Below are 27,614 nucleotides of genomic sequence, written 5' to 3' on the forward strand. Positions count from 1 at the left end.
TGCAGCTAATTGGATGGTGAGTAGTGAACTTGACAACATACTTCAAATGGAACAAACTTCAGCAATCAAAATCGTGTGTAGTATGAAACAGTAAGTGGTGCTACAGTACTTGATTACAGCTATCACCCTCATGTTCCGGTGTGCAAAAGGCCAGTAAATGCCTGCCATATAGGGACTAAAGTAGGCTCCAGTGCTCAGGGCCATTACTGGGCCTGTCTGGCTCCAAACAAAGGTATGATAGCTTTTAGCACAAGAGCCTTTTGCCATGGGGGCAAATTGCCTTTTTAGTTTAGGGATATCAGCACTGTACAGAGCATGGATTCTTGATTACCACCCCCAGTCCCCCCCCAAAAAAGATGGCGGCCACGTAAACAATAGTGCAAACTAGAGCTTTTACTATCTATTTTCATTGTTGGTACTCAAAAAGTCACGCTGATGAGTGAGGAGCCAGGGGTAGAAACAGGGAAGATGTGGAAGGAGGGCGCGGGGTGCTGGTGTGGGAGGTGTCAAGCGGGAACCCAGCGGGTTTGGGAGAGGCCTAGCAAGGGGGGGTGGTTATACAGCATGGAGAAGGGCACGTGCAGATAGGTGCAGTGAACTCGGGCATTTACTGGCAGGTCCCATCAGCGTTTTTCACCATTTGATTGGGCCAACACCCTCCCCAGGTGCTGAGGGAAGTTAAAGATAGAAGGTGTAAACCTGGATCCACAGCATCTGACACAAAGTTGCAGCCAAAAAACGCAAACATGTTCTGTGTAATTGTGGCTCTGAGGCACTTAACATGCAGTAGAAACCTCTATACATCTTGCCACTGAACTAACATGCAGAAGGGGTGGTGAATGAGGGAAAAGAACAGTCTTCAGAGTGCGCCTAAAGAGCAGACGGTTCTGGATAGTCTGGGTCTGAAGAGTAGGGGCAAAGGGAGCAGGAGAAGGGGCACAGTGGACTGGCTGGGTTTGACCCATCAGGGAGGACATGAACCAGGCCAGTGCAACTTTAATAGCATCACTAGTTCCATGCTCTTTATTAGGATCGGATGGCTGACAGTGTTAAACACCAGAGATAGGCCGAGAATTATCGAGCTACTGCAGATATTGGAGGTGTAAGGGTGGCGTGGTATCACAAGTATGACACTGATACAAGAATTACAAGTTCTTGGGGTTTGGAAAAACTCCTTTTTTGCCCTATAGCTATGATGGGAGTAGTCTCTACCATCAAATAATAAAGAAAACACAGTCCTAGTCAGTCTATATCAAATCAAAATGGCCCATACTAACAAAACCTACAAAAAGTGTGTAAAGGGGAATGTGTATAGAAAGAAAAGTCAATGTTATAACATAAAGGATCAATGTGTACGAGTCAGCTCTTCTCCCCACGTTGGACAGCACGGAGTAAGGCGGTCCCCGTGAACAGGAGGACACACTCTGGCTCACGTTATCAAAAAAAGGCAGTTCAAAGCATGGGTCGAGGCCTGCTTGGTCTTCCACGTTAAAGTCACTTATTCCAGCTTTCCAAAAGTTCTTTCACAGTTTAACAAAAGATCACATAGGCCTCCCTCAGTCGGGCTCCGACCTTTCAATCAAAAGTACTTGATTCAACGTAGATATTCCTCAGCCGGGCTCTGACCTTACAATCACAGCACTTACAGGGGATCCCTACCCCAAGCCTTATTCACATTCTTTAAGGGTTCCCTTCCCCTAACTTATTTCATGTTTCCGCTCTCCCTCAGCTGGGCTCGGTCCTTTCACGGATGTCGAAAACTTTTGTATGTGCGAAGCTTTTACCATAGACCTCCACAGGACCGCTTCGAGGTCACTTCAGCTTTCCCTTGTTGTTATTTGCCGCAATGTCTCTTGGTATTGGTAGTTCTATACCTCAATCAGGTAAAAAAAAGGTTCAACGAAATCTTACTCTTCAAACAATCACCTTTTAACTAACTTTTCGTCTGGGTTAATTTTGACCATTGCGCATTTCAGAGTTTGTTCACTTTGCTTCTTTATAACAAGACATCAACATTTCGTTGAGACTTTCGAGTGGGCTATTTCCTTTTCACCAGACCACTCCTCTACTCTGTATCACTGGCTTCACAGTTATCTGTATTCCACAAGTTCATTGCTCGTTTGCTCTCTTTCACGTCTCATCAGCACGTGCGCAACTTTCAATCAGGTGATACACTGTTGCAGCTTCAATATTTTCTTGACACAAAGCGGCTTTTCATTTCTTTCGCTAACTCATCATTTGTGTGCATTCCTTTCTTGTCTTTGCAGCTTTGGTTCACGAGTCAAGGTTTATACCACAGGCTTGGCCTCACCTCCCCAACTCTGTCGTTCACCCGGGAGGGTCACTGGCGTCCTTGAAACTCAATGCAGGCTTCTCCTTGTCTGGGATTTGGCTTTTTCCGGGTCTCCTACCTGGTTTCCCAGATGCAATCACGTCCTGCAGGGAACTTCAGGGTTTTCCTACTCCTCGCTCTGGTCCCTTGATCGGTCATCCTGCTCCGGTGGGTTCACCTTTGCCCCGGATGATCTGCTCCTTCTCGTGTCTCACCCTGCTCAGAGTGTGCCTCTATGTTCTGTTTTTTACCCATGTGGGGGGAGCTAATGGGTATCAGATGTATGTGATTAAGGTCAAGTGCCTGACTTTACCTGACCTGATTAATGGGGCATGTCCAATGAGATATGTAAGGGTTAGCCTCTTTACTCTCAGTTGCCCTCTTCCTCGTCCCAGTGTTTATGTAGAAAGCGGGGGAGTTGGAACATTGGAGAATCCTAAAAAATAGGATGGGGTATGGGTACGGGAAAGGAGGGGATACCACGCCTCACCATTGGTTGCCTCACCCCCACTCCCTGAAGATCCCCCACCCAGGTGATCCTCCCACACTGGTCCACCCCCAGGGTCTGGATCCAAAGGCGATGGGCATGCCCTGGCCACCTGACAGAGAGATCCCCAGGTGATAGCAAGTGAGACACCCTTTGGTTTCTCACAGAGGGCATGCAAGGATGAATAAGAACTTCTCGAACCTCTGACCGGCCTAGAGGTAGCATGGAAGGGATCCAAGAAATCAGTGCTTACCACAAATGCTTGAAAAAGGTGGCGAGGGGGGCAGTGATCACAAACTTATAGTGCAGCCACATGGGGAAAGAAATCCTGGACCCACCAGAGACAAAGTTGGCAACTACCAAGACTTTGGTGTGCAGCTGCGAGAGGTCACCAATCAAGTTACCAAAAAGAGACCAGAAAGGTAAGGCGAATAGTAGACTAGAACTAAGAGTGCATTTGCATCAATAGAAAAGACTTCTGATCTTGACACCATGACTGCCCTTATTAGCATGGATTGAGGGAATGGCATGGGGGACTGAAGGAGTGAAGTTACGTTAGCCGTGTTTCAGTGATATGGCTGATGTCAGGCCAGTCTGCAGTTAGGGTTTCCAGGCAAAGTTTCGAAACAATAGTTTCGAATTGCAAAAGTTCTGAAACAAAAGTTTTGAAAAAAAAGTGTTGAATGTATTTTTTTTAATGTTAAAGGCTTTATTTTAATTTGTATAGTAAAATAAGTGTTTTTACAAAAAACAACAGGAGTTTGGGGGGAGGGGACCCCCCATAAAATAAATGTTAAATAAAATACATTTGAAACTTTTTTTCAGCACTTTTGTGTCAGAACATTTGTCATTCAAAAATGTGACTGTCGAAACAGCCACTATGAACCGCTGTTAGCATGTCGAAGGCATATTAATGAGTCTTTAGAAGATTACATGTATGAAGATCCAGGGGAAGAAAGGCAGCGGGGAGTAACATCTGCAAATCCGTGCCATGGACAGATGCATATGTTATTTTCCGGCGTGCCAGTGGTGTGCCCGCTGTGCACCTCCTGCTGCACGTATGTTCAAAGCTCTAGCACATGAGGCTTGCAAGGAGGGCTAGATAGGGGCAACATTGGAATGGTCCAATCAGATTATAGAACTAAAATAAGGTGGCAATGGGAGGGGAGTAATCCAAGGTATGTGTAGGTAGTCAGAAGTATGAAGGAAAGTAATGCAATATAAGGGGCCAGACAAGCCTCGAATACAGGCCCATTACAAGAACATAAAGTGAACTAAAATAAAAAATTAAAATAAAAACAGAAAAAGGGATGAGAAAATAAGTTTCAAAAAACAGCCGAGCTGTACAGCAGTGCACAGTGAGATGTGGTGCCCTATGGTATTTGATAAGTTATAGACAAAAACAATCATTAATAGAAAAAAGAGAGCTATACATAGAATGAGTAACCCTGAGCCTCAAACTTTTTGGTTGAAAGTAAAATGGTCAAAGTTTTTTAAATCCAGTTTTTAACACAATAAGATAGATGGTGGGTTGGCATTAGGAAATAGTAAGCAGGAGTGTGGGGTAGCTGAGGGGGTTGGCATTAGGAAATAGTAAGCAGGAGTGTGGGGTAGTTGAGGGGGTTTGGCGTTAGGAAATAGTAATGGGAGTGTGGGGTAGTTGAGGGGGGTTGTCATTAGGAAATAGTAAGCAGGAGTGTGGGGTAGTTGACGGGGGTTAGCATTTGGAAATAGTAAGCAGGAGTGTGGGGTAGCTGAGGGGGGTTAGCATTTGGAAATAGTAAGCTGGAGTTTGGGGCAGCTAAGGGGGGTTGGCGTTAGGAAATAGTAAAGGGAGTGTAGGGTACTTGAGGGGGGTTGTCATTAGGAAATAGTAAGCTGGAGATTGGGGCAGCTAAGGGGGGTTGGCGTTAGGAAATAGTAAAGGGAGTGTAGGGTACTTGAGGGGGGTTGTCATTAGGAAATAGTAAGCTGGAGATTGGGGCAGCTAAGGGGGGTTGGCGTTAGGAAATAGTAAAGGGAGTGTAGGGTACTTGAGGGGGATTGTCATTAGGAAATAGTAAGCTGGAGTTTGGGGCAGCTGAGGGGGGTTGGCGTATGGCTGATATCAGGCCAGTCTGCAGTTAGCATGTCGAAGGCACTAGGGTAGCTGAGGGGAGTTGGCATTAGGAAATAGTAAGCTGGAGTTTGGGGTAGCTGGGGGGGGTTGTCATTAGGAAATAGTAAGCAGGAGTGTAGGGTAGCTGAGGGGGGTTGGCATTAGGAAATAGTAAGCAGGAGTGTAGGGTAGCTGACCGGGGGTTGGCGTTAGGAAATAGTAAACTGGAGTTTGGGGTAGCTGGGGGGGGGTTGTCATTAGGAAATAGTAAGCAGGAGTGTAGGGTAGCTGAGGGGGGTTGGCATTAGGAAATAGTAAGCTGGAGTTCGGGGTAGCTGGGGGGGTTGTCATTAGGAAATAGTAAGCAGGAGTGTAGGGTAGCTGAGGGGGGTTGGCATTAGGAAATAGTAAGCAGGAGTGTAGGGTAGCTGACCGGGGGTTGGCATTAGGAAATAGTAAGCAGGAGTGTAGGGTAGCTGACCGGGGGTTGGCGTTAGGAAATAGTAAGCTGGAGTTTGGGGTAGCTGGGGGGGGGGGGTTGTCATTAGGAAATAGTAAGCATGAGTGTAGGGTAGCTGACCGGGGGTTGGCGTTAGGAAATAGTAAGCTGGAGTTTGGGGTAGCTGGGGGGGGGGGGGTTGTCATTAGGAAATAGTAAGCATGAGTGTAGGGTAGCTGACCGGGGGTTGGCGTTAGGAAATAGTAAGCTGGAGTTTGGGGTAGCTGGGGGGGGTTGTCATTAGGAAATAGTAAGCAGGAGTGTAGGGTAGCTGAGGGGGGTTGGCATTAGGAAATAGTAAGCTGGAGTTTGGGGTAGCTGGGGGGGTTGTCATTAGGAAATAGTAAGCAGGAGTGTGGGGTAGCTGAGGGGGTTGGCATTAGGAAATAGTAAGCTGGAGTTTGGGGTAGCTGGGGGGGTTGTCATTAGGAAATAGTAAGCAGGAGTGTAGGGTAGCTGAGGGGGGTTGGCATTAGGAAATAGTAAGCTGGAGTTTGGGGTAGCTGGGGGGGGTTGTCATTAGGAAATAGTAAGCAGGAGTGTAGGGTAGCTGAGGGGGGTTGGCATTAGGAAATAGTAAGCTGGAGTTTGGGGTAGCTGGGGGGGGTTGTCATTAGGAAATAGTAAGCAGGAGTGTAGGGTAGCTGAGGGGGGTTGGCATTAGGAAATAGTAAGCAGGAGTGTAGGGTAGCTGACCGGGGGTTGGCATTAGGAAATAGTAAGCAGGAGTGTAGGGTAGCTGACCGGGGGTTGGCGTTAGGAAATAGTAAGCTGGAGTTTGGAGTAGCTGGGGGGGGTTGTCATTAGGAAATAGTAAGCAGGAGTGTAGGGTAGCTGACCGGGGGTTGGCGTTAGGAAATAGTAAGCTGGAGTTTGGGGTAGCTGGGGGGGTTGTCATTAGGAAATAGTAAGCAGGAGTGTAGGGTAGCTGAGGGGGGTTGGCATTAGGAAATAGTAAGCTGGAGTTTGGGGTAGCTGGGGGGGGTTGTCATTAGGAAATAGTAAGCAGGAGTGTAGGGTAGCTGAGGGGGGTTGGCATTAGGAAATAGTAAGCTGGAGTTTGGGGTAGCTGGGGGGGGTTGTCATTAGGAAATAGTAAGCAGGAGTGTAGGGTAGCTGAGGGGGGTTGGCATTAGGAAATAGTAAGCAGGAGTGTAGGGTAGCTGACCGGGGGTTGGCATTAGGAAATAGTAAGCAGGAGTTTGGGGTAGCTGGGGGGGGTTGTCATTAGGAAATAGTAAGCAGGAGTGTAGGGTAGCTGGGGGGGGTTGGCATTAGGAAATAGTAAGCAGGAGTGTAGGGTAGCTGACCGGGGGTTGGCATTAGGAAATAGTAAGCAGGAGTGTAGGGTAGCTGACCGGGGGTTGGCGTTAGGAAATAGTAAGCTGGAGTTTGGAGTAGCTGGGGGGGGTTGTCATTAGGAAATAGTAAGCAGGAGTGTAGGGTAGCTGACCGGGGGTTGGCGTTAGGAAATAGTAAGCTGGAGTTTGGGGTAGCTGGGGGGGTTGTCATTAGGAAATAGTAAGCAGGAGTGTAGGGTAGCTGAGGGGGGTTGGCATTAGGAAATAGTAAGCTGGAGTTTGGGGTAGCTGGGGGGGGTTGTCATTAGGAAATAGTAAGCAGGAGTGTAGGGTAGCTGAGGGGGGTTGGCATTAGGAAATAGTAAGCTGGAGTTTGGGGTAGCTGGGGGGGGTTGTCATTAGGAAATAGTAAGCAGGAGTGTAGGGTAGCTGAGGGGGGTTGGCATTAGGAAATAGTAAGCAGGAGTGTAGGGTAGCTGACCGGGGGTTGTCATTAGGAAATAGTAAGCAGGAGTGTAGGGTAGCTGACCGGGGGTTGGCGTTAGGAAATAGTAAGCTGGAGTTTGGAGTAGCTGGGGGGGGTTGTCATTAGGAAATAGTAAGCAGGAGTGTAGGGTAGCTGACCGGGGGTTGGCGTTAGGAAATAGTAAGCTGGAGTTTGGGGTAGCTGGGGGGGTTGTCATTAGGAAATAGTAAGCAGGAGTGTAGGGTAGCTGAGGGGGGTTGGCATTAGGAAATAGTAAGCTGGAGTTTGGGGTAGCTGGGGGGGGTTGTCATTAGGAAATAGTAAGCAGGAGTGTAGGGTAGCTGAGGGGGGTTGGCATTAGGAAATAGTAAGCTGGAGTTTGGGGTAGCTGGGGGGGGTTGTCATTAGGAAATAGTAAGCAGGAGTGTAGGGTAGCTGAGGGGGGTTGGCATTAGGAAATAGTAAGCAGGAGTGTGGGGTAGCTGACCGGGGGTTGGCGTTAGGAAATAGTAGGCAGGAGTTTGGGGTAGCTGGGGGGGTTGGCATTAGGAAATAGTAAGCTGGAGTTTGGGGTAGCTGAGGGGGGGTTGGCATTAGGAAATAGTAAGCAGGAGTGTGGGGTAGCTGACCGGGGGTTGGCGTTAGGAAATAGTAGGCAGGAGTTTGGGGTAGCTGGGGGGGGTTGTCATTAGGAAATAGTAAGCAGGAGTGTAGGGTAGCTGTCCGGGGGTTGGCATTAGGAAATAGTAAGCAGGAGTGTAGGGTAGCTGAGGGGGGTTGGCGTTAGGAAATAGTAAGCAGGAGTGTAGGGTAGCTGACCGGGGGTTGTCATTAGGAAATAGTAAGCAGGAGTGTAGGGTAGCTGACCGGGGGTTGGCATTAGGAAATAGTAAGCAGGAGTGTAGGGTAGCTGACCGGGGGTTGTCATTAGGAAATAGTAAGCAGGAGTGTAGGGTAGCTGACCGGGGGTTGGCATTAGGAAATAGTAAGCAGGAGTGTAGGGTAGCTGACCGGGGGTTGTCATTAGGAAATAGTAAGCTGGAGTTTGGGGTAGCTGGGGGGGGTTGTCATTAGGAAATAGTAAGCAGGAGTGTAGGGTAGCTGAGGGGGGTTGGCATTAGGAAATAGTAAGCTGGAGTTTGGGGTAGCTGGGGGGGGTTGTCATTAGGAAATAGTAAGCAGGAGTGTAGGGTAGCTGAGGGGGGTTGGCATTAGGAAATAGTAAGCTGGAGTTTGGGGTAGCTGGGGGGGGTTGTCATTAGGAAATAGTAAGCAGGAGTGTAGGGTAGCTGAGGGGGGTTGGCATTAGGAAATAGTAAGCAGGAGTGTGGGGTAGCTGACCGGGGGTTGGCGTTAGGAAATAGTAGGCAGGAGTTTGGGGTAGCTGGGGGGGTTGGCATTAGGAAATAGTAAGCTGGAGTTTGGGGTAGCTGAGGGGGGGTTGGCATTAGGAAATAGTAAGCAGGAGTGTGGGGTAGCTGACCGGGGGTTGGCGTTAGGAAATAGTAGGCAGGAGTTTGGGGTAGCTGGGGGGGGTTGTCATTAGGAAATAGTAAGCAGGAGTGTAGGGTAGCTGACCGGGGGTTGGCATTAGGAAATAGTAAGCAGGAGTGTAGGGTAGCTGAGGGGGGTTGGCGTTAGGAAATAGTAAGCAGGAGTGTAGGGTAGCTGACCGGGGGTTGTCATTAGGAAATAGTAAGCAGGAGTGTAGGGTAGCTGACCGGGGGTTGGCATTAGGAAATAGTAAGCAGGAGTGTAGGGTAGCTGACCGGGGGTTGTCATTAGGAAATAGTAAGCTGGAGTTTGGGGTAGCTGGGGGGGGTTGTCATTAGGAAATAGTAAGCAGGAGTGTAGGGTAGCTGAGGGGGGTTGGCATTAGGAAATAGTAAGCAGGAGTGTAGGGTAGCTGACCGGGGGTTGGCGTTAGGAAATAGTAAACTGGAGTTTGGGGTAGCTGGGGGGGGGTTGTCATTAGGAAATAGTAAGCAGGAGTGTAGGGTAGCTGAGGGGGGTTGGCATTAGGAAATAGTAAGCTGGAGTTCGGGGTAGCTGGGGGGGTTGTCATTAGGAAATAGTAAGCAGGAGTGTAGGGTAGCTGAGGGGGGTTGGCATTAGGAAATAGTAAGCTGGAGTTCGGGGTAGCTGGGGGGGTTGTCATTAGGAAATAGTAAGCAGGAGTGTAGGGTAGCTGAGGGGGGTTGGCATTAGGAAATAGTAAGCAGGAGTGTAGGGTATTTGAGGGGGTTTGGCGTTAGGAAATAGTAGGCAGGAGTGTGGGGTATTTGAGGGGGTTGGCGTTAGGAAATAGTAAGCTGGAGTTTGGGGTAGCTGGGGGGGGTTGGCGTTAGGAAATAGTAGGCAGGAGTTTGGGGTAGCTGGGGGGGGTTGGCGTTAGGAAATAGTAGGCAGGAGTTTTGGGGAAGCTGAGGGGGATGTGCAGCGTCTCCCCCTCATTTTGTGGCACAAAATTCAGTAAAACAGAATCAACCTTTTTACTTTCGACCAAAAATATGCATTGTGCTAACATGGAACCGATAACTGACACAAAAAGTGTTATCGTAGTCCTTTTGTACAGGTCACATATACGTATACAAGACGTCGTCATGTTCTTTGGAACCTGGCATAGAAGGAAACATGAATGTTGGGTTCAGACAGAGTTGTGTGCTGAAGGTACATGAGGTGCATGAGCTAGACATCGAAGGTGTAACTGTGTCTTTGCTGCACCTGGCACAGAGTTACAGACCGAAGATGCAATCCAGGTTGCCTGGCGCCCACAGAAGATGCTAGCACGGTGATTTGGACAGACAAGGTGCCGCTCTAGTTCATTTCTAACTTACAGATAGTAGACACATGAGGTCTAATCAGGGTTGAGTCATACATGACCAAGCATTGACCATGAGTGGTTCCACATGCTGAAGACTCTGGGCACAGTCATATATATTGGGAAGATGTACACACAGACATAGACGAAAAGGATTATGATTGCGGACCCGCAGGACTTGACACAGAATGGAACACGTAAGCTGCAACTGTGGTTCTGTTGTACCTCACAGAGTCGCAGAGGGTGTAATGCCTCTGGGGTACTTGGCTCAGAGTTCAGCAATGAAGGTATGATGCTAGTTCAGTGGTACCTGAGTAGGAAAGGCAGCATGTACGGCTTCAGCCAAAGGTCCCGTGCCTCTTGGCTCAGATTGCTGATGGCAGATTCTGATGGCACGAGGGCTGTGACGTTAGCTCCTTCTGGGATCAGGTAGAGAGACCTCTGCATAACAGATGCAAAGACAAGGAAAAGGAACAGGTCAGTCATGCAGATCCACTGCTGATGGCGCTTGGCAGCATAGGAACAAGCGCATTTTTTAAATTGATAATTTATTGGTAATTTGTAATGCATCTTCTGTGAGTAAGCGGCTTCAAGTTGACAGCATAAGCAGTGTTGTGAGTCTAGTTCATGCTTTATACCAGAAATGTGGTCCTGGCTCTCTTTACAACAGCCCAACTGATTTTAACCAGGAATTTGGGTGGGATAAACTAGGAGCACTGTAGAATCCTGGCCAGGCCTACCCAGGAGACCCAGTCCCAATACCAGTTTATGCACAGAAGGAAAGCTGTAGTGAAATGCCAGCCCCACAACCCTGACCCTACACAGAGGTTTGGTGGTCTTTACACGACCATGACTGCAAGGTCGACTCAGCCCTATTAGTGACTCCCTATGTGTAATCAGAGATTTGGGCCTGGATCGATGATAATTACCCTGTGTGTGACCAGAGAGCTTTGCTCTTGCCAAAACCACCACTATATGCTCAACCGGGGTTGGGAGTCCAGATCACTCCAGGAAATCCCCTCCTGTATACAACCAGGCCTGGAGGTGCATCAATTCTCAGGACCCCACTAACATGGACCCTCCAACACCAGAACAAGTGGCCCAGGATCCCCCTGTCAAAATACAGCAGGTCTCCCCAAACGGCCACTTGCTGTTAGTGTAGTCGGAGTTGTGGTTAATCCAATCATCAAATATGTTGTGCGCTTTACCAGGGTCTTTGAAAGTTCCCCTCTCCATGCCTATGTAAAAGCCATGTTCTGTGCTCTTGTAAAAATATACATGTGAGGTTAGCCGTTTCAAAATACATTGGTGTAAAGCCTTAATATGAGGAAATATCTTTGCTGTGTTTTATTAACAAAGAATTGTTATAACAGAATACAAACTTCATGTGACATTGGCAAAAGAGAAGGAAACATCGCTAGAATGTCTTAATTAACAGCCAACTCTCCATGTAGTTTTAATTTCTTCAATCTATGTTGTGCTTCTTCCTTGCTAAGAAACTCCTCATCTTCTCTCATCTCCACTACTGCTCTGCCCTTTTACTTGGTCTTCCATCCATGGGCATCATTTTAGGGGGGACAAGGGTGTCCCTCCCCAGCTTTTGTGGCACACCGTTTGGTCCCACTCATTTGGCAGGGCTCCTTTCATTTTATTGTATGTCCCCCCCAACATTTTCCCCAAATTACTCCACTGCCTCCATCCTCTCATCTCGCCCGCCTTTGCTCTGTTTACAGTTCAGCTGTACATCTTCTTTGCCGTCTTTCCCCTCATTCTTCTATTTCCCCCTCCCTAATCTCGACTTTTACTCTCACTCTTGACTCCAGCCTACTCCATCACTTCCTCTGACATAAAGACATATAATAGACATAAATGTCTATGTTGTCTCGTCTACTCCTATGTGTCTTCTTTGTTCCCCTTTCATTCCCCTTCTCTCGCTCACTGCTCCCAATTACTTTTTCTCCTTACTGTTACTAAGTCTCCCAGTGCTTCTGCTCTTTTTCTCTATTGGCCCCTAACATTGGACCTCACTGCCACTATCTATTTGTTCTCCTTCCTCACTTCATGCTGTTAGCATTTCGCTGAAAACTCATCTCTATTCTCTGTCCAGCTCTTGAATCTGTCATTTGATTTTGATTGTCATTACACTCATTTGTACCATTGTTATTTTTATCCATTTGTAAAGCTCCGAGGTGAAGGCCCTCAATAAATAAAAAATACAAATACAAAATGAATGCTCAATTAATGTTCACCCCTCCCCCCGGCCAGCGGACGTCCCACCTAAGATGACATTCAGTACAGGAGCATTTCCTTCTATCAGCCTTACACCAGTACAATAAAGTACAAAATGAATGCTCAGTTAAGGTTCACCCCCCGCCACCGGACGACCCACCTAAGATGCCATTCAGTACGGGAGCATGAATGTACAAAATGAATGCTCAGTTACAATAAAGGCATCTGCTCTGCAGGGTGTCGGCAATGCAAGCAATGCTCATGATTCATTATGTACAGCTCCTTATGCGGCCATACTGTTTTACGCTGTCTGCTGCATTTGTACAAATAATGAAGTCTGATTTAAGTTCAGAAAGGTTCTCTCTCTCTTACTCTCTCGGTTTATCTCTCTCATTGTCGTTTCCAGTCTTATGAGAAAAAAATAAACCATTCGGCCATGAGACATTAGAAACGGGGAGAGTAAAAAAGGACATTTTGCTAAATTCTCAAGAAATCCCACTTCATTATCAGATTCTCTTAGAACATGGATGTGGGACTCATATGTGTGACTCATGTGTGAGACTCAGGCTGAATCTGATAGATGCCAATATTGGGAATGCACAGAACACATGCTAGAAACTTAACCACTTTGCACCACGATACCACGGTTGTGGGCTGAGTTGCACTGAAATAAAACTAACATGAAACTAACATACTAATTTACCAAATCCTTTTAACATAGAACAGATTCCCATACTAACAATTAGTGCTAACCAATCCATGCCGGTTATATAAACTTTGTGCAGATTGATGGAAATGTATTCTAGTTTGGAAATGAAATAAACTAAATGTACAGGCTTAAAACTGCGCTGTGTCTGAATGGGCATGAACAAATCCGAATTGTGGAATGTGAAATCCATTCTACTAAAGACATTGCATTGTTTAAAAACCTTTCAGAGCAGGAAAACAGCACTGAGATGTAGCTATTGCTTCAGTTTCTAAGCGATCGGGATGGACACGGTGAGAACATTCTTGGATTGGCTGATTGATAAAAAGTGAGATGGTTTTGAATGACACATGAGGTCTCAGAAAAAGGCTCATAAAGGCTTGCAAAAGGAAAGGGCGGCTTTTCATTTCTCTCACTCACTGGCTCGGGAGCTGGCAGCTGTCCAAGGAGATGTTCTAGGCACTCTTTTCATCTGGCTGACTTTGGGAGAAGCGTGTGGCAGAAGGCGGTAGTGGGTTCATTCCAGGCAAAAAGGGAGTGGACCAGATAAAGAGTTTATCTGTCCAATTACTAGATTGGGGTCGTGAGCTGTTCAGGACACATTTAAAGAAGTTATCCTTGGTGAGTTTAGTTAACGTGAGGAGCAAGCTGATGTGTGAACGATTTGTGATCAGATAGTATAGAGTAGGTAAATCATTTCATTGTTATGTGCTGCACAATGACACTTTAAAAGTGTAATTGTGCAAACATAACTGTGTTCATGTTTCTCCAAGTATGCAGATGTGACAGCAGCCTGTGTTCTGCCCAAGTTTTGTTGCGAAGTTCAAGGGCAATGTTGGCAGAAATCTGGACATTAGAGCAAATAGAATGTTAAGAAACAGATTGCGGGAAAGGTTTAGTTTATGTTTGAAATACAACGTGGATACACATGTCATTCTGTGTAACTTGCATATTTCTAACTTCTGATAAAGAATAACAATTCAAAAAAGGTGACTTAGCCTCAGTGTACTTATTCTATGCTCAGCTGTATTGGTTTGGCATACGAGAGAAGCAGAACGTGCAGTAAAAAATATCGAAGCAAAGTTAGTACTGTAAATTGTGTTACACTGAGAGGCTCTGAATGAATGTTCATGTTCCATTTACATGGTGAATGTTTTCGGAGATGCAAGCTAAAAGGGCATATTGTGGTATTGTAGATAAGATACTACGAAGGGGATAAGCTAATTGTATAGAGTGTACTAAGTCCAGTATTTGCCTAATGTTAGTGATTCCGGTATAAGAACAATTATCAGGCGGTACTCTGAAGTTAAGCTCACCACTATACCATGAAAGACCAAAAATACCACAAAATACCCAAAATATAGCCACAAATATCTCTTACAGCAGCAATCAGGAAGCTTTGGACTGCAGCTTCCTTTGAATCTGCAGCCTTAACTATGCAGATGAGATTTGTAGTCCAATACATTGGGAGTGTCGGAGCAGCAGCCATCTGAACTAGAACACTGATTATTCAATAAGTTGCTGCAACAACCACATACCTTAATCCACTGGTAAAAGCCAGCAAAGTCTGGATTGGACTCCAGCTCCTGAAACAGAAAACAGCAAGATTAGTTAACTCGGGCCATGTTAGTGCATGATAGCAAAAGTATGCAGGATCTCTGTCCCTGGGAAGTCTCTGAGGCAGCTTTCGCCCAGACTCCACAGTAACTCTACATTTATTGGCCCTCATTACAACACCGGCGCTAAACCATGGCGCTATTAGCACCATGGTTGGTGCCGGTGTTGGAATGAGTCCGCCATGGTGAAATGGGGAAATACAGCCCCATTCCAAGGTTGGCGGGCGGTATTTCCCCATTTCCCCGTGGCCCTTCCCCATTCCCATTTTTGCCCCATAGGGCTCAATGGGAATGGGGAAGTCGGCAATTACTGTACCGCAAATTGCGGTACAGTAATTGCCTGCAAGGTCCCTTTGTGGGTCCCTGCTTTAACGGCTGGTCCAGACCAGCCGTTCAGGTCGGGTCCTGCAAAGGGACCTCGTAGTAAGGCACTAAGTGGTTAACGGCGCTGCAGCCTTTTACGGCGCTGTTAACCACTTAGCGCCTGGGTCGTAATGAGGCCCATTATGTCCATCTGTGCATGGGCTCCAGTGTTACTGTCTAAAAAAATCCAACTCAGCTGAAAGGAATGTAAGAAACTCATGGTGGCAACAGTAAAGACAGACACAAGTGATCACAGTGCAAGGGTGTTTATTAAACTGTTTGAACGGGTGAGAAAAACACCTAATCTAAACCTAAGCTACAACCATCAAATAATAATAAGGTAGTCCTAGTAGCGTCTTGTCAAATAAAAAGGGTCTATACAAAAAAAAAACTATTGCCAATCCTTCCCACTAAATTACAAAAGAGTGTGGGATAATGTTCAGCAGAAAAAGAAAGAATTGTTTACAAAATTATAAGTCAGGATGGTATGGCTGGGTCTCCCTTCCCCACGTTTTAAACACGGGATAAAGCAGGACTTCGGAGCACAGCACATTCCGCGGCCTCTCCAGCACGAGATTCACTATTCCAAGTCTCTTGTGCCAAAGTTTCTTGCCTTAGAAGGCCTGCTGGACCAAAATAACAATCAAAAGTTCCTTCGGTGATCTTGCACTGTGGGCGATTGCTCTTCACCCCGTTGGATCTCCCTCCGCCGGGCTTGGATCCTTCTTGCAACTTTGGCCTCTCTCCGTCGGGTTCACTGCGGCCTTTCACTCTTAACACAGTCTTCTCTGATGCATCAGATCTCACCCCGATTCGCAGACAAATTTCACAGTTCACTTTGTTTTATCACATTTGGGATTTACTTTCTTAGCTTTTCCCTTGGCTTCCCTCTGTCGGGTTCACTTAGCCATCTTTAACACAGTTCATGAGTTTCTAAACACAGTTCATGTTTTACTTCATATTTTCAGAAAGCGTGGTTCCTTTCGATTTCCGTAGCTTTCTCTTGGCATCCCTCCGTCGGATTCACACTTGCATTAATTCGCAAACCTTTTGTTGGAAAGCGGTGTTTCCCTTTCCCTAGCTTTTCTCTGGCGTCCCTCCGTCGGGTTCACAATCGCCTTAGGCTCCCGTTCAGTATTTTCTCAGGAAGAGGGGGTTTCCCTTCCCCTAGCTTTTCTCTGGTCGATGGGTCAGAGACTTTCGATTGTACAAAGGATTTTGATGTGATCTTTGTAGGACCACTCTGACCCTCACGCCGCCCTCTCCTAGGGCCTTCTGGGACTTGTAGTTTCACCACAAAATAAAGTGGCCAGCCAGAGTCCTTCAAATGAGCACTCATGCAGCGCCTGACCACTCTGCAGCTGGCCCTTCTCTCAGTTTTCTTAAAAGTTCAAAAACACAAGTTTTTTGTTCACATATAATGTTGCCACTTGCAACCTTGGGCTCAACACAGTTCGGTTTATCATCAGCTTTGGCCGACTCACCGGCTGTGTTGAACCCACTGGTCTGTTTCACCTCGGGAGTCAAGGATGGTACAACGGTAGCCAGCAAGCCTCCCCGCCTTTGTTATCCGTGCGGGAGGCCCCAATGCACCTCTGACACCTATCACACCACACGCCAGCTGTATTCCCTGGTCTTGTAATTTCTTTATCGGAGGATTTGCGGTTCTTAGTTGAAAAGGGCAAGGGGAACTCCCTCCTCGTCGTCCTTTCAGGTCTCGCCGCTTTTCTCCTCCTCTTGAACCGCCGGTCTGCAATAGCTGTCCCCTTGTGCGTTTCGCCTTGCTCGTAGTGTGCTCTTGTGCTTTGCCTTTTATCCCTGTGGGGAAGGTAAAGGGCCATCAGGTGTGTGTGATTATTGTCAATTGCCTGACTCTGCCAATAGCGATGGCCGTTTCCTGGCCACCTGAATGACAGATTCCCAGGGATTAGTAAGTGAGACACCTTCAGGTTTCTCACAGGAAGTAGAAACTGTCTTCAAACAGAGAGGTCAGAGGGGGACACTAGCTGCCTATATAAAGTTGGGAGGGGGAATAGGTCCCTGGGGATCCCAAGCTCTTTGCTTGTGTGGGGCATTGTCCGGGTAGAATATTGATGTCAGTCCACTTTATTTAAATTTTTCACACAGTGTGCTTTTAAATGCTACACAAGACCAATTGTTTCAAAGATTTGGATGCCTTATTTGCAAATTTGTGAAGCACTGTTGCTAGGAAGCACAAGTAACCTAAAAAATATCCCCACACCTAATCTGACCCCCGGACAACTTGGAGCATACAGTGGACAGCAGAAGGGCCATCTTCTTCCCTATGAAGGACATAAATTGCTAGCGTGTTATCATATTTCATTTTTAGGGCAATTCAGATAGCTAGCTTACGGGGACTCTTTAAGTCTCACTCTCAAGAATATGAACCTTGGAAGCTTAGTAGGAAGCTTGATCCCCACAGCTCATTCCATAGAGTCAGAGCTGACTGATGGAAGTGTTCAAGCATCACCTATTCCAGCCTCCTTCGAACAAGCAAAGCTCCTTTTTGTGCATTGCAATCCTTCTTGCTTCATAGCCACAGACTGAGATCTAAGCATTATCACCGCAAGTTAACTTGGTTCTCCCGGAGGTTTTGTGATAAACAGATATACCACCATACCTTCATTTACCTTTACTGCATTGTGCTGTGTGGGGATGGATATAACTGGGCTGTTGCACCTACAGTGGAAGTCTGTGTTAGTAGCAGTCACCTTCTCAGGTTTTCAGAGGAGCTCTGGCCTGCTCTGGGGCGTGTGAGATAACATTTCCAGGCTGGCCACACTGAACGAGTATTATGTAGTGGAGACCTTCCAACGTAGGTCTTGACAAATTCTAAGGTGGACCAAAAGGAACATTTTAGCTACAGGGCCACAGCGACAAACCCACAATCTACACTGAGCCGGGAAAATCTCACAGATATCAGTATGACTTTCTGGATTGTGTTCAATCAGGCCCGAAATTGCCCTAGTGAAAATTTAGGGGGAAAGTCACATCTACGTTCATGTAACAAGAGGGAAAAAGGCACCAGTCTATGCTCATCTCACTAGACCTCCCTTCTGCATTTTGCACCAGTAACTATGATCCACTACTATTTAGAGCTTGTTTCAATAGGTTTATGGAGGAGGTCTAGGGTGTGGACGCCTCAAATAAATCTTGGCACAGAACTCAAACGTTTGGAGAAACCATCAGGAACGTGCGGGCATGGAGGAGTGTAACACTCATTGGACAGCTGTATGTGGAGTACTTAAGGATACAAGTGCCTTAATATGTTCTTAATGACCTAATCTGACTGATCAGCTACCTGTGTCTTGACAAGTCATGTGTTTGTACCTTTAAACACTGCTGAAGTCATATACGGGCACTCATTTCAGCACTGCAGACAAGTCATGTGCTTGCACTACCTTCCAGCACTGCAGAAAAGTCATGTGCTTGCTTTACCTTCCAGCACTGCAGACAAGTTATGTGCTAGTGCTGCCTGCCAAAACTGCAGACAGGTCATGTGCTGGCGCTACCTTCTAGCACTGCAAACAAGTCATGTGCTTGCGCTACCTTCCAGCACTGCAGACAAGTCATGCGCTGGCACTACCGTCCAAAAAATCAGACAAGTCATGTGCTGGTGCTACTATCCAAAACTTTAGACCAGTAATGTGCTGCTGCTACCGTCCACAACTTCAGACAAGTCATGTGCTGGCGCTACCTTCCCAAACTGCAGACAAGTCATGGGCTGGCGTTACCTTCCAGCACTGCAGTCAAGTCATGTGCTGGTGCTGCCTTCCAGCACTGCAGACGAGAAATGTGCTGACGCTACATTCAAAAACTGCAGGCAAGTCATGTGCCAGCACTACTATCCAAAACTTCAGACAAGCCATGTGCTGGCGCTACCGTCCAAAACTGCGGACAAGTCATGTGCTGGTGCTGCCTTCGAAAACTGCAGACAAGTCATGTGCTGGTTCTACCTTCCAAATATGAAGACAAGTCATGTGGTGATGCTACATTCCAAAACTGCAAACAAGTCATGTGCTGGCGCTACCTTCCAAAACTGCAGTCAAGTCATGTGCCAGCACTACTATCCAAAACTTCAGACAAGCCATGTGCTGGCGCTACCGTCCAAAACTGCGGACAAGTCATGTGCTGGTGCTGCCTTCGAAAACTGCAGACAAGTCATGTGCTGGTTCTACCTTCCAAATATGAAGACAAGTCATGTGGTGATGCTACATTCCAAAACTGCAAACAAGTCATGTGCTGGCGCTACCTTCCAAAACTGCAGTCAAGTCATGTGCTGGCCTACCTTCCAAATATGAAGACAAGTCATGTGGTGATGCTACATTCCAAAACTGCAAACAAGTCATGTGCTGGTGCTATCTTCCAAAGCTGCAGACAAGTCATGTGCTGGTGCTACCTTCCAACACTGCAGACAAATCATGTGCTGGTGCTGCCTTGCAGCACTGCAGACAGGTCATGTGCTGATGCTACCTTCCAAAACTGCAGACAAGTCATGTACTGTGTAAGGGTGCAGAAGGAGGAGACTGGCACAGAGGTGTCTTGATTGTTGGCATAGACTTTTTTTAAATCAACATAAAGAGGAAACCTACCTCTCCCTAACCCTAAGAGGGGGTTGCCTGCCTCAACTAAGAAACTAAGGATTTCGGCATTATGTCCAAGTATATAAAAAGAGTCCACTGTTGTGTGTCAAAATGCCTCCTTCTTTCTCTCACACTTGTAACTAATACTAAAGAGTGTGTGGATCTTCTTGGCTCCGACGAATGGCTCCCTTCTTCTGGACAATGGACTATGGTTCTAATTGCAGGTGGTAACTTCGCCTGAGAGAATGACTCCCTTCCCCAGGCCTCAGTTCCTTACCAAGATACAACACAAAGTTCCAGATTGTGATGCTGTAAAGCTCTCAGTTCCAACTCAAAGATCATTTCTTATTGCCCAGAGCATCAGGGTGGCATTGAAAGCTGAAACCTGAGGCCCCAAATCAATGATATGAAATTATATGATAGGTTATTTATTACGCGTTTAATACCCAGAGGTTTCTAAGCGCAGACCCGGGGATCTAACTTTTGTTGCTCTGTGTCGTCTTGCTTCCAAGGCGAGCACGTTGCCCCTGAGCTATCCTCCTGAGACCTATGAAGCTGCCATGTTGTGAAATGATTGAGGCCATTAAACAGTGTTATGTTGATAAAACCAGATCAATGTGGTCCAGGGTCCCCATAATAGGCACTTGACGACAAACTGGCCTTTCAGTTCATGTCTATCGCCATAGTCAAACAATGATTAGCACAGTGGATTTGAGAGTGAACGATTAGGTGAAAGGAGTTCCTCTAATGATCATACAGGAGGCTTTGGCAGTGACAGAGAAAGAGGCCCACTTTTAATCACTAAGTTCGTCCGAAGGGAACTTTCAGGGAGCGAGGTTTCATAGAGGTGGTGGAGCAGGATTGTGTGGTCCACGATGCCAAAGGATGCTGCTGAGATTTACAAGCACTAATAGTTATGTCCTGCCCTCAAAGGAGTGGCCCCAGTTTTTGAGAAGGGCAGATTCTGTGCCATCCCATGGGCAAAACTGTAGAGTATCAAGCATGTTATGATAGTCAGGGGGCGCAGAGATGGGCACAATGCTTTAAAACAAGGAACAAAAACGCAATAGGAGGGAAGAGACTGCCTGCCTGCTGTTCAGGTATTTAAGTGTGCAGGATGACACTGGGTGCAGAGCTGGCACCCGGTCTTTCATGAAGTCTTGGAAGACTGCACTTGTTTCAAAGTCTAGAAGTGGGTGAGCAGCTGACACCCAACCTTTGATGAAGTCTTGGAAGACTGCACTTGTTTCAAAGTCTAAAAGTGGGTCTGAAGCTGGCACCCGACCTTTGATAAAGTCTTGGAAGACTGCAACCGTTGATGAAGTCTTGATAGACTGCACTTGTTTCGAAGTCTACAAGTGATCAGGAGCTGGCACCCAGCCGTTGATGAAGTCTTGGTAGACTGCACTTCTTTCAAAGTCTGAAAGTAGGTGAGGAGCTGGCACCCGACCTTTGATGAAGTCTTGGAAGACTGCACTCCTTTCAATGTCTAAAAATTGGTGAGATGGGCACATGCTTTAAAACAAGGAACATAAACGCAATAGGAGGGAAGAGACTGCCTGCATGCTGTTCAGGTATTTAAGTGTGCAGGATGACACTGGGTGCAGAGCTGGCACCCGGTCTTTCATGAAGTCTTGGAAGACTGCACTTGTTTCAAAGTCTAGAAGTGGGTGAGCAGCTGACACCCAACCTTTGATGAAGACTTGGAAGACTGCACTTGTTTCAAAGTCTAAAAGTGGGTCTGAAGCTGGCACCCGACCTTTGATAAAGTCTTGGAAGACTGCAACCGTTGATGAAGTCTTGGTAGACTGCACTTCTTTCAAAGTCTAAAAGTGGGTGAGCAGCTGACACCCGGCCTTTGATGAAGTCTTGGAAGACTGCACTTGTTTCGAAGTCTACAAGTGATCAGGAGCTGGCACCCAACTGTTGATGAAGTCTTGGTAGACTGCACTTCTTTCAAAGTCTGAAAGTAGGTGAGGAGCTGGCACCCGACATTTGATGAAGTCTTGGAAGACTGCACTCCTTTCAATGTCTATAAGTGGGTCGGGATCTGGCACCCGGCCTTTGATGAAGTCTTGGAAGACTGCACTTGTTTCAAAGTCTAAAAGTGAGTGAGCAGCTGACACATGACCTTTGATGAAGTCTTGGAAGACTGCACTTGTTTCAATGTCTACAAGTGGGTCTGGAGCTGGCACCCGACCTTTGATAAAGTCTTGGAAGACTGCAACCGTTGATGAAGTCTTGGTAGACTGCACTCCTTTCAATGTCTAAAAATGGGTGAGCAGCTGACATCCCACGTTTGATGAAGTCTTGAAGACTGCACTTGTTTTAAAGTCCAAAAGCATCAGCATACCTCTTTTTATATAGTTATGGAAGGATGTTTCTTTCTCTTCCTCAGTATCCCACGTGGTTGTGAATGGTATGCATAGATAAAACATATATTTTTGAAATAAACAAACATGAATTATTATGCTTACGTATAAAACATCGCCATAGCACGTCATTCCATCACCGGCAAACATTTCTGGACAAACACAAGTCCGCTCCCCAGCTCCAAGAGACTTGCATTCAGCCTAGAGGGAAAACGGTCAACCACAGGTCAGTGTACATTATAATTCAGGTAGAACAGTCGAGCCAGGGGCTGCCTTGCTGACACTGGGAACACTGCTAACAATCAGAAAGATGAAAAACCGTTTTGGGTAAATTTTCCACTCTGAGCAATAGAAAACAACATGCCACTCGCTTCCCTTTTTTTAATACTTAGTTTTCAAAAGTGATCAACCGAAAGAAAAACACAAGTTAGCTTCACAGTAATGCAAATGATAAAATGTAAAAATATATATAGTTAAAACCAGAAAACTTATGCCATGACAGTAAATGAAGAGATATGTAAAAGGCAGGAGGGACAATAAAAAGAAATGGACAAATCGTAGTATTCTATCACAAGAGCAAGCGTCTGATGCCCTGCAGGCACCATGCCATCTCTTAGTCTCTATGTGACTTTCTCTATTGAAGCTTGACTACTCGGTTCATAAGTGCAGTCTTATTAGCACACACTTGAGCGTAGGGCCCTTTAGGAACGTGCATGCAATGGATGGGTTCACAGAGTAACTCTTGAGTCCAAATAACCAAACCAACTCAGGAAGATGGCAAAGTACTGTGTTATTAACAATTATCTAAAACAGGGAGTTTCAATGGATGTTCGCTCCATTTCTCTCATTGATCTTTTCACAAAACATAGACTTTATACTAAAAGATACATCAGAGGTAACGTCATACTACGTGGCAAATAATGAAAAACCTACTTGGGATTGTGATAGGCTTAAGGGGAACATCTAAGTATACATTATGTAGGACCTAGGATTGTGATTGACTGCTCAGTGTCAGGTGGACAATATATGCCTACCTCTAAAACATGTCATCTTCAAAACCATTAAGTACACAGTTTTTAATTGTTTGTTTGTTTGTTTGTTTGTTTATTTTATTTGTATGGCGCTCCAAACCCAGAGGTAGAAGGGCGCTTAAGAATTTGGTTACAGCGTTGTGAAGTATCTTAGTTTTGCATACTTCGTACAAGTTTATAATATTAGCATATATCTATACAGTGAACAGTAAACAAGAGCAAATGCGTACAATATGCAGTTTTCAATGTAAATACAGATACCGCACGGGTCTGGTGTTAATGGCGTTATTCTTTGTTTAGAAGCCAGCTGATGACCTGCTTCCTAAAGATCTGGAAGGATTCGATCATTTTGATGTTAAGCGGTAGGGAGTTCCAGAGTTGGGGGGCAAGCACTATGAAGCTTACCCCTCCAGCTCTTTTTAGGTGGAACCTGAGCACTGATAAGCAGAGAGTGTTGAAGGATCTGGTGGATCTGGTGGCTGGTTTCAGGGTGAATTTATTAGCTAGGTAAGGTGGTGCTAGGTGATTGAGGGATTTGTACGTGAGGCAAATGGTTTTTAGATCAATTTTTTGGCGTATGGATAGCCATTTGCAGGCTTTCCTAGTAGGGGTGATGTGCTCATGTCTGGGAATGTTGAGGGCTGCGCGCAAGGCGTTGTTTTGTATTACCTGCAACTTGTTGAGTACGGATTGATTAGCACCTAGGTACAGGCTGTTACAGTAATCGAGTTTTGATTGTATTAGGGCCCTGGCAAGGGTGAGGCAGCTGTTGGGTGATAGGAAAGGTCTGCTGGCCCTAATGAGCTTGCCAGTATAGGCAGCAGCTGAGGCAGTCATATTGGTGTGTTTGCTAAGGTTGGTGTTGGCATCTAGATAGAAACCAAGGGTTTTTACGCTTTTGGCTATGGGAATGGCGTGGCTGTCTATAGTGAGGTTGTTATAGCTAGGGTCGAGTTTAGTTAGAGTGTTGGGGGAGCCGACGATTAGGAGTTCTGTCTTCTCATCATTCAGGCAGAGGCCATGGGAGGCCATCCATGCCTGAATGATGGAGAATATTTTGTTGATCCGGGCGGCGTCTTCTTGGTAATTACCAGAGATGGTGAGGAGTATCTGGGTGTCATCTGCGTAGTTTGTGTAGGTGACACCCAGACGGTCCAGTTGGTCAAATAGAGGCTTTGTAAATATGTTGTACAAAGTGGGGGATACACAGGATCCTTGTGGGACCCCGCATGTGATGGGGATGGGGTCTGCTGCAGCTGTGGTGGAAAAGACTTGCATGGTTCTGTTTGCCAGGAAGGATTGTATCCATGTGATGGCGGAGGGGGAGAAGTGGGCTGCGGTGGCAAGGTGATTACAGAGGACTTCGTGGCTGACCAGGTCAAAAGCCGCTGAGAGGTCTAGTAGGAGTAGGATTGCGGCATTGCCTTTGTCTTTAATTTCATCAATCTGGCTTTTGAGATCAACAAGGGCGGTTTCAGTTCCGTGTTGAGGTCTGAAGCCGGATTGACGTATTCCTAGCAGTTGGTTGGATTACAGGTATTCCTGAATTTGGATGTAGGCAACTCTGTCCAGGATTTTCAGTAGGAAGGGGACTGTGGTAATGGGCCTGTAGTTGGTGGGTATGGCCGGGTCGAGGGATTGTTTTTTCAGGAGTGGGAGAACCCATGATTGTTTTAAGTTGCTGGGGATAGAGTTATTGGTGAAGGATAGGTTGATGAGTTTGGTAATGAAGGGGGAGAGCTCTCTGGCTGCATCTTTCATGATCTGAGCCGGACAGCTGTCTCCTTTGCAGTTAGAGGGTTTTAGGGTGGTGATGATTTTTTGAACTTCCGGGATGGTGACTTTCTTAAACGAGAAGCCTGCGCTAGTGTTGTTGGGTGTGGGTAGGCTAAGGTTGGTGACCTTATTGTTGAAGAGTTGTTGCCGTTTGTCTTCAATTTTAGTTTGGAGTCCTAAAATTTTGTTGTTGAGGGCGTTCTGGATGTCGGTGCACCAGGATTTGTCTTTTAGGCCGGTTTCTGGAGGTGAAATAGGGTTTTCTAGTTCCTTCAGAATTTTGAATAATTCTTTAGTGGAGGATCCTGCCTGAGTGATCCTGGTGTTGTAAGCATCTTTTTTGGTTTGGATTATCTCACTTTTGTAGCGTGAGGATAAGTTAGTGAGGTTGGATTTGTTTACCGCGGTGGGGTTGGTCTTCCAGGTGTGATGAGCCTTAGCTTTCTCTTTCCTGAGTGTTTTGAGCTCAGGGGTGAACCACGAGTTCAAATGAGCTTTAGGTTTAACTTTGCGTATTTTTAAAGGGGCAACAGTGTCCATTGCTTTAGCCATGGAATTATTGAAGGTGTCGATCAACAGGCACCGGTCTGGTTGAATGGGGACTTACCGGGTCATTCGTCTTCAAACTATAAGGACCTTCGTTATACGGACTTCTACAATTGGTTGCATGCTTGGGCCATGTCTGGAACATTCGTTTCACTTATCAGCACATAAGCCCAGACCCAGGTGCAAGGAGGTGGGCCTGACTCTATCTCCCCACCCCATTAGCCCAGCATCTATCATCACTCATACCTTCTGCCATGAAGATTGTCTTTAAACTTGGCCTTGCAAAGTATCCTTGTCTCTGGGAATACATGAGAGTAGGGGCACTAACTACAGTTGCTCTAGGACTCCAAGTTCGACTCTATTTTCATCCTTGGCTCATGTGACAGGAGACCACGATTTGGTCCATTTAGCAGGTTTTAAATGTCTTAAATGAATAAAACATGGACCTCCTGGTGCTCTTTCTTTGCACCTTAACAAGAGATTATATATCCTTTGCACGTTCACTCTTTTCAAGAATAGATAACCTACCTGACTGCTTCTGTTTTGATACCAGGCTAGACAGTATCACCATGCAACTCCACAATTACAGCTTATTCCTGCTGCAACACAACTCTCCCTCTCTTCTTCATGGGTCCTGGCTTACTAAAATTCATGATACAGATATCCCGCTCCTGTACAATGGCGGCTTTGCCTGCATTCTATTCACTACTTATAGCCAGCTTCTATAAAGACTTAGGCCCTCATTCCAAGATTGGAGGCAGCCATGGTGCTATTAGCGCCATGGCTGCCTCCAATACCGGGTCCGGCACCGGTCTGGTTGAATGGGGACTTACCGGGTCATTCCGACCCTGGAGGACCCGGTATGTCCCCATTCAACCAACCATTACGCATTCCCATTTGAGCCCCCATAGGGCTCAATGGGAATGGGGAAGGTGCTAATAACGGGCCCGCGTATAGCAGGCCCGTTATTAGTGCCCTGGTCCCTTAGCGGGACCCATAAAGAACGAGTGGTCAGACCACATGTCCTTTACGGTTCCCGCTAAGGGACCTCGGAATTGGGCGGTAAGGGATTACCAGCACTGGTCTCCTTACCGGTGCACGGTATCCCTTACCGCCCAATAATGACCTCCTCAGTCTACCTTACGTTTTGGCGTCCGTCCAGTTATTGAAATGTTGATTCTGTGCAGCACTTCGTGCACGTGTAATCTTCTTTTTTGTATTTAAGAGTTCACTCGATTCTTTACTTTGTCATTAGTTTCTGTAGGATCCATACATCCTCTTCAGCCAATATCTCGGGACGTCGCACATGTCTCATGTGACGTCACTAGCTTCTCTTTTTGCTATTTTTCATATTCCTTCAGGGAGTTCCTCGCTCAGATTGTCATAACTTTGGGAAATACATTCGATAGGGTTGTCTCAATGGGTATCCTCTTTCGAATATACGCTGGGGTATTGGCACAACTGCTGGTGTCAAACACGGCACAATTTCAGACTTCCAACCTATAGGAGGTAGGGGGAGGGATTTCCTGCAGAGGCATGTTACTGCTTTTCTACACACTTAAGAAACAAGCATTGGCAATGCCAACAGTTGGGGCTTTTGTGTAGGCATGGCAAAGGCACTTTCCAGGCACTGCCGTATTGATATTAACTGGCCATCGATGGTAGTAGCAGCTGCAAAATGGTGCAAGTACCTGGGCATATAATAGCAGTGTCTGGCAAATGCCTAATACTTATACAAATACCAAAATGGTTGGCTTTGCCAATTCTTGTTTTGAACAGGACTTCAGTGTAGGTCACGCATAGTGCTTATAAATCGAGTAGCTGAAGGAAGACCTGGGTAAGACATTTGTATTATACCAGTAGCGCTTTTAAAGTTCCAACTAAGTCATTAAGTCCCAGAAGACTGCTTTGAAAAAACACTGGTAGGCATTTCAAGGGCAAAGTTTGATTGTAAGACGTGATTAAAGTGAGCTCAGAGTCCCCATGAGGAGGTGTTTTGAGCGTTGAGGGCCAGGAGCTGGGTGGGAATGGCAATAGGGATTAGCATGGACATGGGCAGTAAGTGGGTGTGTTATTAACTAAACAACACGCTAAAGCAACACCAAGTAGCCCAAACTAATGAAGTGTATCGTGTGCAACATTTGAGAGCCCTGCTTCAAACACAAAGTACCCTTGGCCTAAAGCCTCAATCCAGCCAGGAAGGTTGTAAGCCATCTTGAACTCTCTGATTGGCCCCCAGAAGGTCATGTGACCATGGTATGCGGCAGGAATTTCATTTTTGCCACACCTTTCCATTGAAGAAGATCTGGAGCAAAATCCGGGTGTGCTCTCTCAAAACGAAGCTAGCTCCCTGGGCACACAACACCG

General features: G+C 46.3%; 1 protein-coding gene across 1 annotated transcript in view; it reads right to left on the reverse strand.

Annotated features, from left to right (window-relative positions):
* STAB1 (stabilin 1) overlaps window positions 1–27,614 on the reverse strand; it is a 1,160,316-nt gene that overhangs the window by 623,293 nt on the left and 509,409 nt on the right. The window contains exons 27-29 of the mRNA XM_069643183.1: window positions 22,000–22,095; window positions 14,478–14,525; window positions 10,315–10,445 (exon numbers count right to left, since the gene is read on the reverse strand). Coding sequence (XP_069499284.1) covers window positions 10,315–10,445; window positions 14,478–14,525; window positions 22,000–22,095 — 275 coding nt within the window. The remainder of the gene's footprint in view (window positions 1–10,314; window positions 10,446–14,477; window positions 14,526–21,999; window positions 22,096–27,614) is intronic.

Source organism: Ambystoma mexicanum, chromosome 2p, assembly GCF_040938575.1.
Source record: "Ambystoma mexicanum isolate Mex_15411 chromosome 2p, UKY_AmexF1_1, whole genome shotgun sequence".
Taxonomy (NCBI): Eukaryota; Metazoa; Chordata; class Amphibia; order Caudata; family Ambystomatidae; genus Ambystoma; species Ambystoma mexicanum.